This window comes from Pipistrellus hanaki, assembly GCF_964339955.1.
Source record: "Pipistrellus hanaki genome assembly, chromosome: 4".
In the NCBI taxonomy this organism is placed as follows: Eukaryota; Metazoa; Chordata; class Mammalia; order Chiroptera; family Vespertilionidae; genus Pipistrellus; species Pipistrellus hanaki.
In genome coordinates this window covers 7,537,790-7,556,586 of record NC_140506.1, presented here as the reverse complement: position 1 = coordinate 7,556,586, position 18,797 = coordinate 7,537,790, and the positions used below count along the sequence as shown (strand labels likewise).

The 18,797-nt window shown below is 41.4% G+C and overlaps 1 protein-coding gene across 1 annotated transcript in view; it reads left to right on the top strand.

Moving 5' to 3' along the window:
• OXCT1 (3-oxoacid CoA-transferase 1) overlaps positions 1-17,811 on the top strand; it is a 107,230-nt gene extending 89,419 nt beyond the window's left edge. Inside the window, exons 15-17 of the mRNA XM_084881695.1 lie at positions 5,692-5,772; positions 11,872-11,973; positions 17,743-17,811. Coding sequence (XP_084737821.1) covers positions 5,692-5,772; positions 11,872-11,973; positions 17,743-17,784 — 225 coding nt within the window. The 3' untranslated portion in view covers positions 17,785-17,811. The remainder of the gene's footprint in view (positions 1-5,691; positions 5,773-11,871; positions 11,974-17,742) is intronic.
• Positions 17,812-18,797: the final 986 nt, after the last annotated feature.

The following is an 18,797-nucleotide window of genomic DNA, read 5'->3' as shown; positions in this document are numbered from 1 at the left end:
TTCTATGACTATATGTGCACAGTTCTTAAAAGGAAAGGTGATGCTAAGAGAAGCTTTCTGTTGCCAGGACAATTCATGAGTGGAAAGAGAAAACTGTTCCTGGTCATCCCTGGGCTCTGCGTCCTTAGGCCAGAGATTGTACCGTGCGGTAGTAGAGAGAACAAAAGGCCGTGATACAGACTTCTGTGTTATATGGAAGAACAATGGCCTTCTGTTCTAAGACCTCATAGCCCTGAAGACTGATCTCAGGGAAATGGGTCGCTATGTGTATTGTCTCATTTGGCGAGTCTTCCCCTTGAGAACATGCCTGTAACCACAGTTACTACATCTGCCTTATAGAAACCATTTGTCAGAGCAACCGCCCTACACGTGAGTGCCCGCCACGTCTCTAGTGAAGTCCCATGTCGATTGTTGGAAACCCTATGGAATTAGGGGTAAAGGCCACAGATAGCCCATGAGGGTTAACTCAGTGTGAGTAACAGCACCCTCTTGTCCTGTTATTCCATGTACCTTGATTTCCTTTATTTGGCAAATCCTACTTTTCTATGTAGCACATCAGCCACCGCGGTGATTTGACAGTCGCATGTTTGGGAATACAGAGGCCCTGACCTTTTATATCTGTGGGTGTGTATGGGAGCTGTTTCACTTGGTTTAGGCATTGAGACCAGCAGGAAGAAGGAAGACTCCAGGGCGGTGACATCTAAGCCTCTTTCAGCATAGGTGGCAAGCCCAGAGAGGCTGTGGTAGATTTTGTTGTGCCACCAGACAAGGTACTGAGTCTTCTCTTGCCAAGTTCTGCCCTTGTAACCCCTCTTTTCAGGGGATGGATGCAGCCTTGATGCTTTAGGAGGAGCAGCAGAGGCGGTGGAGGGACTGTCATTTACTGTTTCTTTGAGTGTAAGGCTGCACGTGTCATTCTGCAGTCATGAGATGTCTGTGCTTCTTCCCTTGATCATGCCTTTGTCTTTCTTTCAGTCTGACAAGTCCCTTCTCTCTCTCTCTCTCTCTCTCTCTCTCTCTCTCTCTCTCTCTCTCACACACACACACACACACACACACACACACACACTCCTTCTAGCTGTTTTTTCCTAGTGATCTCAGAGGTGCTGGTATGGTACAGACATGTGTCTTAGGACCAGAAAGCAGCCTCGAGTGGTCTCTAACCCTGAGTCACATGGTGGTTTACAGCTCTGACTTTGAGGACTCTGAGTTCCTCAAATCAAAATGACAGTATTCAGACAGCAGTTTTGATCACTGTGGCTGCCTGGCACTCCACTCATTGCACAGATGTGGATGTAAATCATCTCAGCATTCAGTGAGCTGGAGTCTAGTGTTGGTGTGGGGTGTGAAGGAAGATTGACAGTGACAGCATGTGCAGTGAGGGAGGGAAGCACAGGGGTGTCTGTGGACACCGGAGCAGGGGCATTGGAGAGGGAGATGACACCTGAGCCAAGTCCTGAAGGATTGGCAGGCGTGGCCATTTGAATGTGGGGTGATGGGGGGCACGGTGATATGTGTAGCATGAACAGAGGCTTCAAGACCTGGTCTCTTAAGGAACAACCAATTTCCAGAATTTACCTTCATCTTATCATGAGGGCATTCCCAAAGAAGGTGCCTCCAAGGAAACATAAGCTGCAGCCACATTAGAAGGCACTGAACGGAAAATGTGGGCATAAAGTGGGGTTTGATGTAAAGCAAGCTCTTATAGATTCGGAATGCTCTGCTGCCTCAGGTGAATGAAATCTTGTCATCAAGTGCAACATCATATGAAAAGAGCTTGTTATTCAGGACTAAGTTTATTGGGATAGCATGGAGCTTATTGCAATGATAACAAGGGGATTTATTATCCTTTAACCAGAATTGTCTTCTACTAAAGTGTTAAGCTGAGATCACCATGAAGCTAGTAATAGAAGTACTGAGGCCCCAAGTTATTTAAAATCAAGAGGGTGAACTCCTGGGTCTTGCACGAGGCCTATCAGTGACAAAAGGGAAGAAAGAGAAAAGCTGGAGAAGCAGGTGGAGGAAGGAGACTCCGCTCCTCACCGAGGTTATGAGGGAGCTGGCACAGAGGGGCACATTGAGGTCAGGAGCCCTCAGCATTTTCAATGCTACACTTCACATCCTCTGCCTCATCTGGCATCGCTTTGTGGGGAAAGAAGCAGAATGATCAGGATGAACAAGGCCCGCTAACCTTAGGACTTTGCATATAGCTCACCCCCTCCTGGTTTCTGCACCGCACTGTCTCCAACAGTTCATTTGATTTCTATAGTGATCAAGTCAGAAAGACGAGGCGGTGGAAGAAAACTATAGCACGAGGAATTTCAGGGGCCAAATGACTATGAAATGGCAGAGTGGAGAAAAACTGGGTCTTTGGGTTTCTAATGTATAGTGTTCTTTGCTACCAACTACACTGCATCTCTTTTTTATGATTTATTTTTAAATGTGAAAAACTCAGCTATGATTCCTCCATTGTGAATCATTAATCTATGCAAATGTCATGCCATAGTGCAGGGCCCAGCCTGGTGTGGTGGGACTTGAGCCCCAGAGTGGGAGAGAGTCTCATGTTGGCTTCCTAGCTAACCTATTGTTGAATATGGATATTGTGACACTCCACAAGCTTTCTGCTTTTTGTTTTCTCCTTTTCCTTGGTCTTTGTTACATCTTGGAGCTAAAATGTCAAGGCATCACCTTGTAGGGTCACACTTGGTGCAGTTTTCTAGGCAGCCATATGGTCTGCCCGACTGTCATAGTTTCATTAGTTTCGTGGGTCCCAGGAATTGTGTTCAGGCCATTTTCTGTGTAATTACATGCCCAACTTTATATAGGAATTTAAGAGCTGGCAGATTGTAATGTGTTCAATGTAAGTACCAGCAAACATTTAAAAAAATATTTTTATTGGTTTTTAGAGAGAGGGGAAAGGAGAGGGAGAGAAACATCAATGTGAAAGCTTTCACATCCATCTGCTGCCTCCTGCACGCCCCTTATCTGAAACCTGGGCATGTGCCCTGAAGGGGAATAGAGCTGGCAAGCTTTAGTACACAGGATGATCCTGACCAATTGAGCCACAGCAGCCAGGGCAGTAGTAGTTAGCATTCATTGAGCACTGGCTGAGTGTTGGACACTTGCATCTGTCTCATCACACTAGATGTAGATTTGGCTCAAATAATGAGAATAGATTAAGAGCTCCCTGCAGAGAACATTTTCAGAGGCTCACAGATTGTTCACGTCACTCACAGACAGATATGGATTCATTGTGGCAGGCCTTCTTCAGCTACATTAAATATAAAGAGACCTGCCCAGCCCAGGTGACTCAGTGGTTGAGCATTGACCCATAAAGCAAGAGGTCATTGGTTCGATTCCCAGACAAAGCCCATGCCTGGGTTGGGGGCTTGATCCCCAGTAGGGGTTATGTGGGAGGCAGCCAGTCAATGTTTCTCTCTCATGGATGTTTCTATCTCTCTATCCCTCTCCCTTCCCCTCTCTCTAAAATCAATAAAAAGATATTTTTAAAAAGTGTAAGGAGACCTGATAACTGTAGAAGTTCACACATTTATCATTAACTTCAGCTCTTTAATTAAGCTTCTATGACACGTGCATACTTCCATTGAAACCGGGAAAGGAAAATAGGTAATTAAGAATGAAGTGAAAATGAGGTTTTATTTCTACAGTTATAAATTTTATTATACAGTAAGATCCACAAGCATGTAACTTGTTATTAAAGGTAGAATGTCTAACCACTTTATATGTATTTAGCACTAGTTTTGAGTAAATTAAAGTAATAGAGCTTTTTTTTTCTTTTAAATCCATCCAAGATTCCCAACAGACTTCCCTTTTCTATCTCATTCATTCATTCATTCATTCAAAAGTATTGAATTCCTTCTGTGCCACATATTGGATTTAGTACACTAAACCCTGTTAATTACTGGTGTGTTAATGCCTTGGCAGGTTATCACAAGGAGTCAGAGCTTCTTAATTAGGCCATTGCCTCCGAACAGCACATCCTTGGTCTGAGCAGTGTTCAGAGAGTTATAAACCAGGTAGCAGGTGCACGTTGTAGTAGGTAAACATTGAGATGGTTCAGGATGCTGATGACATCATGTGGTGCTTTTAGACCCCCAAAAAGAGTTTCCCCCATTGACCTCCCCCAGCCTCCCCACGCCTAGCACATGCTCTCACCCCACTAGTGTCTTTGTCCATTGGTTATGCTCATATGCATGCATACGAGACCTTTGACAAGCTATTTTTAAGTATTTTTTAAAATATATTTTATTGATTTTTCACAGAGAGGAAGAGAGAGGGATAGAGAGTTAGAAACATCGATGAGAGAGAATCATCGATCAGCTGCCTCTTGAACACCCCCTACTGGGGATGTGCCTGCAACCAAGGTACATGCCCTTGCCCGGAATCGAACCCGGGACCTTTCAGTCCACAGGCCAACGCTCTATCCACTGAGCCAAACCAGTCCCGGCTGACAAGCTGTTTTTAATAGATGTTCTAGGTCAGCCTTCAGCCTCAAGGGAAAGATTAGCCTGGGCTCCTGATGCTTGCTACTTAGAAAGGAAACTGATACAATCAGAAGGAAGTGATCTGAGGAGCAGATCATCGTCTGGGCTGATGTTTCGACTGTGCCCCACGGATGTGCCTCAGGGGCCACAGGGGCGGGGGGGGGGGGTGTAGGGGGTGGGGGGGGGTGTAGGGGGAAAAGGGAATTTGGGAATTGTGGGCAGGGAAGCTAATGGGCAAAAACCACACTGAATCCCTCTTTTATTTTATGTTTGAAGAAAGTGTACTGTGGCTAAAGGAAATTTGGGGGGAAATGTGGATGTGGCCAGTTCACACATTTTACCAGTGAACAAAAGCAAATGTTTGCTTATCAGGAAAAGCAAATGGCTGTATAAGAAAGAGAATCTAATCATGGTTTACTACACTGCCTGGCCTAGCAGTGAGCAGTTTGACATGGTCGTTTTGTCAGTGTGATGTAAATTCTGACCATAAGTTTTATCTACAAGTTGCAATAGCTGGGTAGAAACTGAAAGAAGATGATGGAGGTTGGGGTTTTGTGCAAGTGTTAAGTCTCCATATGCCCCAATAAGAAGTTAGTAGATAATAACTAATATTGATTAATCCATAAAAATTTCATGGCCAACATTATATTTTAAAATACTGAGTTAAGAAGAAAATGTATACAAGTATAAAAGACAATGCTAAAAATAATTGAAATTGATTCCTATTGATTTAAGAAAACTGAACGAGATAAGGACTGCTGTTTTAATTTTTTAACGAATAAAAAATTTCAAAAGGGATAGTATGTATTTGCAATTCCGTGTATGCTTCCAACCTGCCCTTGGTAAATAAATAAAGCTCATGCTTGACAAGGAGACCATTCCCGGGAGGAGAAAAAGAAGCAGGATACTAGAAGTGAAATTTCTTGCTCCGTGATGTAAGGACCAGGGTGTGAGAAGTAAAGTTCATGCAGGGTGTTTTCCAAGGAATTGATTTAGGCCTTTGGCTATTTGTTGAGTTTTGTCCCTGAATTATTTTAGGGACAGAAATGAAAGTGGCAGCCTGAGAGTGCAGAGATGTGGAATCAGCCTGCACTTGAGGGACAGTTCCTATCTGTCCTGCAGTTATATCAATTCCAGATGAGCATCAATCGTAACTTCTCTCTTTGATGTTTCTTTTTGAAAACAGGGAAATACACATAAAATCATGGAGAAATGTACATTGCCATTGACTGGAAAGCAGTGCGTCAACCGCATCATCACTGAAAAGGTAAATGCCTTCCTTTCTCCTTCTATTCCCTCTAATGTCTGCCTCCACCTTTATTTTGATAAGCATTTTTACAGGTTTTTTTTTGTTACGCTCTGAAAGTGATTTACATTGATAGTCATAGGATTAGCTTAATACATAGTATAGTTCCTGAGTAGACTAAATAGGGAAATGTATCAGGTCAATGTTTCAAAATGTAGAATTCTTAATGTGCAACTCTCTGGAAATGGACATAGGCACGCAGAATTGAACTGCTGCCCTTTGTAATTTTGACTGTGATGTAATCCAACGAGAGTTTTATTGCTCATTATGCTTGGACTGCTGAGATGGGTGATATATGCAAAGTTAAGACTATATTTATCCTTTCTACCTTTCTTCTTTGCTTTCCCAAACCACATGTACAAATGGTTGGCTTTTATCCTAGGAAGCTCAGAAAAAAAAATAGGTTTTAGATATTTGGATGCACATCACAGTACAGGCCCCACCGTGAACCTCGTCTGTGGTTCCCAGCCCCTGTCAGAGAGCGGACTGCCCGCATTTCAATGCCTCCAACATTGATTTCTTCTTAGACGGAGCGTTGGGCAGGGGTGCCGCTGGAAGCTGTTCTGATCAGTGGGCAGCCTCCTGGGCAGGTGCCTGCCCTCCTCTTTCTGACTCAGAGCTGAGCCGAGGGTGTGGGAAGACATCATTCTCACAAGTGAGCGAGGCGGGTGTCACCTTCTCGGTTCCGTGTCTTGATGAAGCCACCTTCTCTGAACCAGACTGTCCCCAGCATGAGCCTCAGAAGGCGGAGTGTGGTCTCGGCAGCAGCAGCAGGTAGAATGTAAACCTGGAACAGCTGTGAGAGATGCACGCCAGATGCTGACGAGGGAACATCCAGGAAGGCTGCCCGACAGCCTGGGAGGGTGTCAAGGAACGCTTCTAGGTGGTAAAATATAAGCTTTAACGTGTTTTGCAAGGAATTTTACAGTTTGTACCTTTTCTCCTCCAGTTTCAGTTTCCCACTTTCTGCCTTAGCATGGTCCCACTTCAGCCATACGAAATGCTTCCAACTGTGTACATCCCCCCACCGTGTTTTTCTGGTACTTTGCCCTTGTCTCTGTCCTTGGAATGCTCTCTCCACCCCATCCATCTGGCTCATTGCTGCTCATCTCTATGTCTCAGCTATTTTTTCTTTCTCTGACAAGTCTTCACTGTCCCTCCCCAAGTCTTCCAGGAGCTTCTCTGAATCCCAGTGCTTACTCTGATTAGCACTGACCACTGTATTGACATGACCTCCAGGCTCTGCCATCTCACTCATCACTGTTTATTCAGCACTCAGTATGGTGCTTGCTGGACACAGTGAATGCTTGTTAAATCAATGTATTATATTTTCTTTGATGAGAAAACTGATAGATCGAATGGTGAGTCTTGAAAGATAACTAGGAGTTGCTTTTTTTAAAAAATATATTTTTTATTGACTTTTTACAGAGAGGAAGGGAGAGTGATTGAGAGCTAGAAACACCGATGAGAGAGAAACATTAATCAGCTGCCTCTTGCACACCCCCTACTGGGGATGTGCCTGCAACCAAGGTACATGCCCTTGACCAGAATTGAACCTGGGACCCTTAAGTCTGCACGCTGACGCTCTATCCACTGAGCCAAACCGGTTTTGGTGATAACTAGGAGTTTTTTTTTATGTGAGAATAAAATTAAAGAAGCACCTCTAGACAAAGGGAGGAAAGTATTATAGGTAGAGCCTGGGAGGTGTTAAGAAAACACAGCCTAGGTGAGGACCCCTCTGATGGAACAGCATGGAGTGAAGGCTGATGTTGAAAAGACAGCGAGGGGCCGCATTATGAAGGAATGCGAATGCTTTGCTAGGAAATTTGGGTTTTATCTGGAAGGCAGTTGGGAGTCTTTCAGCAATTTTTATTTTTTATTTTATTATTATTATTTTTTTAAAATATATTTTATTGATTTTGTACAGAGAGGAAGGGAGAGAGATAGAGAGTTAGAAACATCGATGAGAGAGAGTCATCAATCAGCTACCTCTTGCACACCCCCTACTGGGGATATGCCCGCAACCAAGGTACATGCCCTTGACCGGAATCGAACCCGGGACCTTTCAGTCCCCAAGCCAACGCTCTGTCCATTGAGCCAAACTGGTTTAGGCCCTTTCAGCAATTTTTAGTGGCTGGGGACACAGTTGACCAAGTTTGCATTTTAGAAAGAGCACTGTAGCTTTCGAGTAGAGGAAGCAGAGAAGAGATGAGTCAGAGGCCAGTCACACGTCCTCTCCACTCCCCTGGGCCAGAAATGCAGGTCCTAAACCACAGGACAGGAACATATCTGAGAGATTTATGAGGATCTCAGCCTAACTTGACGATGTGGACATAAACACTAAAGCAGAGGAGATTTCTACATTCTCTGGCTGGAGTGGGTGGTTGACCTGCTTAGTGACGTCTGGAACTGTGGGAGGAGAAAGGGTGGAACAATGGGAGGCAGGAAAAGAATAGGCTCAGGTTGGACATTCTCAAGTTAATATTCTTGAACAGTTAGCATCCAGTCAGGTATTTCTGACACATGATTGTAGATGTGGATCTAGAGTGCAGAAGAGAAATCACTATCTGAACAGGTTTGTGGAAGCCATTAGCATGCGGGGATCATTGGAGCCTTAACTGTAGGTGACAGTGTGTAGCAGATATGAGTTGAGTGACAGGCAGCCAGGTATGGAATATTGGGTACCTCAGGGAAGAGTGGTACATGTTTACCCCTGAGCTCTATACAGTAGTCACCCAGTAAATGTCTGTTGAATAAGTATGAGAATGCAGTGCCACTGAGGATGATATATATGTACAGCCCTGCGGAGCAGACTTGGGGCTAGAATTCTGTTTTCAGCTCTTATGGAAAATTTCATTCATTTTGTTACAGAAAAACCAGAAAAGAACCAAGCAACGCTTAGATAGATGGAGTTACATTTATTATTATTATTATTATTATTATTACACATGGGCCCAGAGAAAAATGTCCTCAAATTCTGGGCAAAAAACATGGAGGAAGTTTTCCTATTTATATCTTTTTACCCTCTTTATCTCCCAAATATGGGGTTTTCTGGTCCCCTTTGCAAGTTCTTAAAGAGCCCTAAGTGCTGGGGCTTTGAGACCTCACTAAAGGCCTGGCCTGGCACCAGCACTGATAACTTCTTCTGGAGAAGGTTTATGGCCTCTCTGGAATGGGAGCAGTCTTATTTCCTTATTATTTAAGCAAGCAAGTGTTTACAGAAGCTAAAACAATATGGTTAAAATTTCTAACAGCAGTTTTTATATAAGATGGATACTTCAATTTGCCATTTGAAAGAGGCCATGGCTATGTTATGACCCTGATTTCCAAGTTTCCTGTTTCTAGAAGAAGGTTATGAAAGGTGCCTTCCTCCCAGCACCCAGACTGTGATTAATTTCTTTATCCATAACGGAGCCTTTTATGGTGGTGATAAAATAATTAATTTATTTATATGCCATGTGAATAAAGCAGTTGCAATATTATCCTTGGCACTTGGATAATTAATTGTATAGCTCTTAGGTTTTAGTCTCTATTTTTTATCAAGTATTTTGTTTTGTTTACACTTTATATCACTAGATGGGAATCTTTCTAAATCTTTCCGAAGTAAATTTTTTTCTTTTTAATAGCAGATACTTAGTTTTTCAATATATGAACCTGAGAGCTAATTGTGGTTTGATGAAAGTTTTAATAAAAGTTTTTTAAAAGCAATAATTCACTTTACCATATGTTTATCTGCCTGGTCACCACGCCACAGTTATCTTCTCCCCCATCTCTTCCCTGCCTGTTCTCAATAACAGTGCCATCCAGATGCTTTGTTTCTCCAATTTCTTCCATTTGGATAAATTGACAGTTGTTCATAATACAGATAAAAATAAATCTGTATGAACAGCGCTCCAGACTCAGTTTCTGTGAAGGAAAAATCCATTACAATTTTTTAATTGTCAATTAATTGGAGTTAAACTACTGCAGCACGCAGACACATTCCTAAATGAGCCTTTTCCCCTTCTCAAAACAAATATTTCTACTGATAAAAAGTTTTTTTTAGAAACATAAAAATGAGTAAACAAAGAGCAAGCCTACTGAAATATTTTCTCTTAACTTAATCTACCTTTTCCAGCAAAATCAACTATGTTATCTGTGAATTCATCACACAAATAGAGAATGTATTACTGGTTGCCTTGATATTGTGCTTTAGGGGAGAAATGTCCATTAACTGGAGATAAATAAGTGTTTGGGGGTTTTGAATTGGGTTCACACACAGGTGACAATAAGGTAAGATGTTAAGGAGAAATGGCATTCCAGTAGCAGCCCCTGTGACATCCTGCTGTGTCCAGGCAGGATGCCAGGTATGTAGTGTGTGATTAGTTTGTATCTTTGACCTGTATGACAGTCTTGGGAAGCAGCGTTTTTTTGATATCCATCTTCAGAGGTGAAGATAGCATCACCAAAGATTGCAAAGTTCTAAGCCAAGGTTCTTCCTTCTACACATTGTGTGTTCAGATTAGCCTTCTAACCAGGAGCATGTTTCAAAGTTACAAGTGTAGAGTTTACTTCCAAGCTAGCTGAAAGTAAAGATCCGAACCCTCAAATAATAGCTGAACTTAAGGTCAGTTTATAGAAGAGGAATGATCTGTGCCGCCTAATGCTTAAGTCTGAGGAAGAGGAAGCTAACCATGAAAACCCCAAGAGGAAATGCCTGCTGAAGGAAGCAGCTTGGCTCTCCCACTCAGACCTTCCCATCCATAGACATCTATCTGCCTTGAGCAGGTGACTTCTACTCAGAGCTTCCCACCCAGGTAGGCTTCTGCCTGAGCCAGTGAGCCTCCTGCCACTGGAAGTTCCTAAGCAGAGCCCTGGCAACCATTTCAGAAGAATGTTTTGAAGAATTCTTGGGTGGGAAGTTATAGTAAATGACTTTGTGGGCCTCTTTCACTCCGGTTGTCATAGAACCCAGTGTGACAGCATGTGTTTGAAATCAGAAACAACAGGTTGAGTCTACCTGCAGAGGTCAAGCTTTACCCAGCACTACCCTCACCTTGTGTTACCAACCAAAGCATTGAAATGGAATGCTTAGGGTGAGCTTGGCCTACTCTTGTTCTGAGCATAAGTACCTTCATTTGATTTGCAGTCTAGATGGATTCTCACACTATGCTGTCTGTCCTCTTGGACCTGTGTGCTTTTACTAGGACTTACAGGGAAAGGTTTAGTATTTTCGTGGGGATGGAGGTCTTTCAGGCCAGGGCAGCTCTTTGCTTTAATTACTCTGAGTCATTTCCAAGCACCTTTTTTGTTTCCTATGACTCTTAACCCAGGAGCATCCATCAGCTTTTCCCTCTCATTCCTGTGCTTTCACCTTCCAAATATATCCTCCCTCCTTACTTTCCCCCATTCCTTTCTTCCTTCAAATTATTATTAATCATCGAATTGAAATTTTGACCAAAACTGTTAGACCTAACCAAAGTAAAGTAATTATTTAAGAAAATGAAAGAAAGAAAGAAAGAAAGAAAGAAAGAAAGAAAGAAAGAAAGAAAGAAAGAAAGGAAAAGAAAATTGGTTATGCCTGGCTGGCATGGTTCAGTGATTGAGCATTCATCAATGAATCCTGAGGTCACAGTTTGATTCTAGGTCAGGGCATATACCCAGGTTGCAGGCTCAATCCCTAGTTGGGGGTATGTAAGAGGCAGCCAATCAATGATTCTCTCTCATTATTGATGTTTCTATCTCTCTTTCCCTCTCCCTTCCTCTTTGAAATCAATAAAATGTATTGTATTTAAAACAAAACAAAAACCTGGTTTAATAATAGCAAATGACATCAATAGTCAACATTCCTTTGGTTCCTGGCATCAATGGTGCTCCACAGCTAATTGCCAATTAGGGAGCTGGCATTTATTCCCCCCAAGATGTAAGAATCCCGGTTGACATTTTATCATGGCTGATTTTCAGAATCTTTGATCCTGGGTCTTGTCTCTCCTTTAAGAACTTGAGAGCTTGTTTCTGTTTTGTGCTATAAAATAATCACTGTGGCAGCCATCGTTATTGTCATGTTCTTGGCCCCGACAGGCTGTGTTTGATGTGGACAGCAAGAAGGGGCTGACTCTGATTGAACTCTGGGAAGGCCTGACAGTGGACGACATCAAAAAGAGCACTGGGTGTGACTTCGAAGTAAGTGTTTCTGTGAACAATCCAGCCACTTACCCCATCTCACCAGCTGGATGAATGGGTATTTACGGGACATGAACCATTCATTTGTGATCATTTGCAGAGAACAGGAGTGGAGGGAAGGGGGCCTTCAGATGAGAGCAGGTTGGAGCAGGAATAAGCTGTGACTTATGAGCCAGGGTTTGGAGTCAGAAGCAGGAAGGGGAAGGACACCAGGAGCTGCTGGAACAGAAGGTCTAGCGAGCTTGAACTCTAAGCTACTCTCTGTAAAGTCCCCTGCAGTCCTCCCTTGTTGGGTTACACACCAGCCGTAGCTAAACTTGATTGACTGAACAATGTGAGCTGCACACAGATAATTGGTGCTTCCTTATTTTTAAGCCCATCTGTGGCTTAAGAATTTCTCTTTGAGGAGCTTCTATGCCTGATTATTCCATCTGTTGATGTTATTAGAATGCTGGGCTTCTCACACTGCCAGATTATAGTCACAAAATAGACAGATCCTACATTTGAAGATAAGTTTAGTCCATAAAACTCTGACTTACAAAGTAGATAAGGTCTTCGGGGAGTATTCATTTAGGAAATCTCCAAATCCCTTCTTGAAACAAGGAGAATATAAATAATTGCAATATAAATAATTGCCCTATAGTATAAGTGCTTATTTATCAATCACCTACCTAGTGGGAGTTGAGGGGATGGCTCAGTCCATTTGAAGTTAATCAAAAGTAAAGGTGAGATAGCTCTGAAGAAAATGAAGGAAAAGAATTTGCCTCTTACATACCATTTTAAGGATAGATCTACTAGTTACAATGAAATATATTTATAATGAGGGGAAATGTCACAGATCCTGGAGAAAGTAGTTTAACAAAACATATTTGATAAGTCATGCAGATAGCTCATACATTTCTTCCTTGGGTGCTACATGCCTGGCTGGTACCTATCCATGCATAACAGATTTCCATAAAAACAATTTTGCTGTATAGTTAATTATCCACACTTACCTGCTTCTGCTACTGTATGAAGGTCTTTGTCTATTAACCTTTTTTAAATTTCTCTTGGGAGAAAAAAAGTCTGCCAGCAATACCTTACACAAAAGGCACATGTTTAATTACCTTTTCAATAACCTCAGGGGGTAAAAATGGGATTTGCCTATATTTTAACTATTTAGAATGCCTTAATCCAATGGTACAAGCAAACCATTCATACTTAATGAACTTTTGTTCATTTTTTTTTTTATGTGTGGATGGCTTAGCCCCTGTTCAGCAGGTAGCATATTTGAGATCCATACAGTGTTCACTTCTCTGCTGCCAAAGAGAATATACAAAGGAAAAGCCTATTTTTAAGACCTGTTTATAAATCAGGAATGAAAAAGATGGATTTTTACTATTGTTGTGTTTTTTTTTTTTTTTTTTTTTTTTTTTTTTAAGTACCAGTTTCCATGCCTTTATACATTGAAAAATATATCAGGGGTTCCTTTTTTATTATAGTATCACCCCTCCATCTCTTTTGACATTGACATGTCATCTTGTGTCCTCCAAATTAGGCCATTGAGATGAAATGCTAATTTGTATGTCAGTGTTGTCCTGAAAATGAAAAGGTATAGCATCCCTGGGCCACCTGACCAAGAACTAGCTTCTGAGGATCTGATGGTGGCATGGCGTTAGATCCTGGCAGGTGAAATCACATGTAGTGGATTGTTTATCTAGGGACTAGACACTCCATTCTGCTTAATAGCTGAGTTATCAGATACTTTTAATAATAAAAGGATTCTAAGCATAGCATTTCTTTATTTGATAATTCTGAGTTATAATTCACAAGCTTGCCATGTGATTTTGATAGTATAGGTAGCATTCTGGTCCACAATGGGTTATGTGCGTGTTACTCAAGGTTTCTATTTGAGAAAAAGCCCACTCAGCCTTCACTGTATAAATGAAAGTGAATGTTTTCTAGAAGGGAATAGCCAACTTGCTGCATTATAAAGGAAAAAAGGTAAAAACTGACGTCAAAGTAATTATGAAAATGTGTTGCTAAAATGTTTTATATCTAATAAGAATTTGGGCAAGTGAGTGGCCAAATATACAGAATGTGCCTAAAGGCCACATGAGAAAATACTGAGAATTTCAAAGAAAAAGATAATATGACAGTATCAGATAATAGAATATAATAAAATTGTAGTTTCTGGTATAAAAAAATAATCAATATAATGAAATATTTGCCTATTTTAAAAAAAGTATTACTAAGGCTTTGCTGTATACCACAATACAGTTAGCAGCACAGAAATTATGGAAGAAAATTGCATCTTACCTGTGTTACCTGAAACAGCTTTCATAAAAAAATTGTTCAAGACCAAAAAAAATGTACGATGAGTTATATTCATGATGTTGTCATCCAAAAGGAAGAATTTGCTTTTCCATTGGTAGGGAAGCTTCTTAAGGGTCGTATATGTCTGGAACGCTAAAGGGGGCTGTGGAAGGTTTGCCATAGAAATGCAAATAATTGGCTCTATTTCTGGAACTTGCATCACACTCCAAAAATAACATTCTGGTCAATAGTGGTTCACAGCAAGAGAAGGCAATTCATAATGGACAGAGACCTTGTTCCATATGATCCCTCTCCTTCACAATGCAATTGTTATAAAGAAAGGGACTTCCCTCTGTGTTTCTTGGAGATTTGAGTTCTGAATCTATTGAGAGAGATAAAGGAGCCGGGCAGGGAGAGATGAAAATATCACTGCTATGATTAAGGCTGGACTGGAGAATGTGGCTGAGGTAGAAAGCCACACAGGCATTTTAAAATTGCCGAAATATATATGTGTGTGTGTGTGTGTGTATGTATATATATATATATATATATATATATATATATATATATATATATATATATTGATTTCAGAGAGGAAGGGAGAGGGGGAAGGAAAGGGAGAGAGATGGACGCAGAAAGGATGAGAGAATCATTGATTCTCCTGCCTGTCCCACACTGGGGATAGAGCTCGAAACCTGGGCACATGCCCTGACCAGAATGGAACTCTGACCTCCTTGTTCTTAGGTCGATGCTCAACCACTGAGTCATTACCCTCTGGGCCACAGCAGGCTTTTCAGACAGGAGTTCTAGAGGCGAGAGAGATGTCAGCTCCCAGTTACAGGCAGCCTTGGAGAACCATAGGCTTTCTTCACAGGCGAGCCTTTACATCTGAGCTGCTTTTCACATGGCCGAGAGCAAAGCAGTACATGCTCCCTGCAGAAGGCCATGGCATGTGAATGAGACAGAACAAATTGGCACAGTTCCGACTCCCAAGGATCTTGGTCTTGTTCTCCAGGCAGAAATACATTGAAACTACCCGTAGCATAACCTTACATGAGAATACTACTTATTTTATGTGTGCAGTGGGATCTGAAAGAAGCCAGCTGCAGACATTCTTTGCCCCATTGAATAAATTTATGTTCTTAATATCTATTATGAACTGGCATTATACCAGAATTAAACGGTATGCTCTTGGGATTTCAGTGGACGGGGAAGACAAATCATTGGCTTATCTTCTGCACTAAAATCATGTAGTCTTATGCTTAGCCCATGTATCACCGTGGCAGGATAATCTGCTTCAGCTTGCATGGGCTTTCAATGCTGATGAGACTGTGAGAGAACATAATAAAAAATGGTTGTTTAGTAGATGTTTCCATTAAAAAACACCACAGAGGCTACGTCACAGTGTATAAAGTTTCATCTTCTCATAAAAGTCAGCCTCCACATTGAGCATATAAATGAAATTAAGAGCTCAAAATAGGGCCAACATGACAAGAAAAAGGATCAGATGTTTAAGAAATTAAGGCGTTGTGTGCTTTTAAAGGAAATTTTATAAAGACTCTCTTTCAAAAAAGGCAAAATTTTTATTTCAGTAAATTATTTCCACAGATGCTTTGTTGTTGTTTTTAAAGGACTGTTTGTGAGAGACACTGTCTAAATGCTCAGAGTCCTCAGGTCTTTTATTCTTTTCTGGAGAGTCGAAGTTCTGTGCAAATATGAGCTGTGACTTGTATCTACTTGTTAAATGTCTCCTATTTTGTCTATTATTTTATATCTGTTCTCAGAACTGGAAGGTCTGAATGAGCTCTCCTTTATTCTGAGCTCTCTATACCAAGGCATACTGATTCTTTTTATTCTGGTTAGGCCATTCTTTTAGTAGAAAAATAGAAAAGGGATATTAGCTATTGACATTGTGACACGCTAATACAGAAATAATGTATAAATGAACTAAAAATATTAAACTCATCAAGCCCAAATAATTGTCTACTCCTATTTTTAACACTGATTTAACCTCTGTTAGAAACCTTTCTTCCAGTTCTTTGAAGTTTACCTAATCCACTCACTCATTCCTTCATTTGTTCATTCCTCAATTTAACAAAAATATTAAGTATTTATTCTGGAAGGCAAAATGCTTTCTTTGGCTCTAATTCAAGGCCAACAGGAACCCTTAATTTGGAGTGCTGCGGAGAAGGAAACTTGATTCAGTGCAAAACAGCTCAATTGTGATACAGCAGGGCCTGAGGCAGCCCTGGGTTCAGGCCCCTCTCCAGCTAGACAGCCTTGCTCTACTCCTTTATGGTCTGCTTTGTGCCCTGCTGCTCTGCTGTTCTTTCGTTTTCTCTGGCCAGTGCTGGTCTATTCTACTCTGCTCTGGTGAAACATCTTACGTGTTTCAGCTTAGCTAGGGATACAGAACCTTAGGAAGAAAAAATGCACTCCCGGAGCCAGAATGGAGCTGTTCTGATGCAAATGAGGGATCCAAAACCTTGCAGTTTGATTGGTCCAAAAGGCACTGCCCTGATTGATCAGAATAGAGCCACTCTGGTTGGTCAGAGCTGTGCAACTCTGATTGGATGGGGAAAGCCTCAGTCCTGTTGGTTAAAATAGGGGTCTTCGAAAGAGGACATAAAGAAGGCCTAGAGACTTATGAAAACATGCTCAAAGTCACTAATCATCTGAGAGATGCAAATCAAAACAACAATGAGGTACCGTCTCACACATGTAAGAATGGCTATCATCAACAAATCAACAAACGACATGCTAGAGAGGATACAGAGAAAAAGGAACTCTCTTGCATTGCTGGTGGGAATGCAGACTGGTGCAGCTGGTGGAATGCAGACTGGTGCAGCCACTGTGGATAACAGTATGGAGTTTCCTCAAAAACTTAAAAATGGAACTGCCATTTGACCCAGTAATTCCACTTCTAGGAATATATCACAAGATATCAGAAACACCAATCAGAAAGGATATATGCACCTCTATGTTCATAGCAGCACAATTTACCATAGCTAAGATATGGAAACAGCCTAAGTGCCCATCAGCAGATGAATGGATTAGAAAATGGACCTGTTCTGAGGATTTTGAGAAGTGGGCCTGAATGTCAGTTTTAAGTGAGGTCTCAGAGATAGTAGTCTCAGAGTGCAGTGATTCATTCAGTACAGAGCTTGGTTATCTGGACCCTTTATTTGTCTCCCTCTGCTCCTCCTCCACCTCCTTGTTTCGATCTTAATAGTCCTTAATTTAAGAGCTATTGTGGAAGAGCTATTAAGAACCACTGTACACAACATGGAAGCAGAAAAGGAGTTCTCTGTCTCGGCTCAGGGTGGAAAAATGAAGAAATTCTAGGTGATGTTCATGGAGAGGCAATGTTCAGTGTTGTTTATATCCTTCATGTTTGGAAACTGAAAGGAAAGATGTGTGTACTATGAGGTTTTTCATAATTTGGTTATTTTTTTTTTCTCTTTCTTTTACCAGGTTTCACCAAAACTCATGCCAATGCAGCAGATCACAATTTGAAACATGGAATAAACATTTGTCCCAGGCTGTGTGTTTTTTCATTTTAACCACATAGGGTTTCATTAAGCATAACTGTATACTGAACGAGCAGCTTTTGACTAGATTTTTCTAGCATTTTATGCCTTATACAACTTATTTTCTCAAGCATGCTATGACATTTTAATGAACAAAAGAAAAAACATATGCAATGAGTGGCCATATTATGTTGATCTCTGAACACAAAATAATCTGGCCACTCAGTGTGTGTGTATTATTACATATATATTAGAAGCCTGGTGCATGAATTCATCCAGCCAACCTGGCCAGGGGAGGGGACATGAGTGGTTGGCCGGCCTGCCTGCTGGTTGAACTCCTGGTCGAGGGGACAGTTTGCATATTAGCCTTTTATTACATAGGATATACACTGAGTGGCCAGATTATTATGTGTTCGGAGATCATAATAATCTGGCCATTCAATGTATATGATTATAATATTTGTTTATAAGTGCTTAGAAGGATATCTTTACAATTGGTGCTCACATTGAATTTTTCTCCATCTAATGTGGTACATACACTGAGTTGCATGCAGTTGCATCAAGATGGGCCCGTAGGAAGAGTTTCATTGATGTGAAATTGTGAAGAAAAAGTGAGGGAGAAAAGTGACCCCTCCTGCAGGGTAATCAAGGCAGCATTGTACTGGGTCCTGATGATAACATGCAAGTGAATTTTGATTGGGAGGAATGCTGTCTTAACAATTGATTTTCCTACGGCCTCCTCTGACTTCTTTTTTGGATCCTCCGATTATGTGATTCCATCTTGTTTTCCTAGAGCATCTGTCTTCCTCCCACACTTTCTGTAACTAGGCAGATCCCTAGTTAGTTACAGTGCAGGGCCTGTTGGTGCTGACATCCTACCTAAGGTTGCCTTGACCAACCAACCAACCAACCAACCAACCATCTGTGTTTTGCCAGTGCCTCACTCATTTAGTCAGTTTCCTCATTGTGAAGCAGTGCAGTATTCATATATAATATATC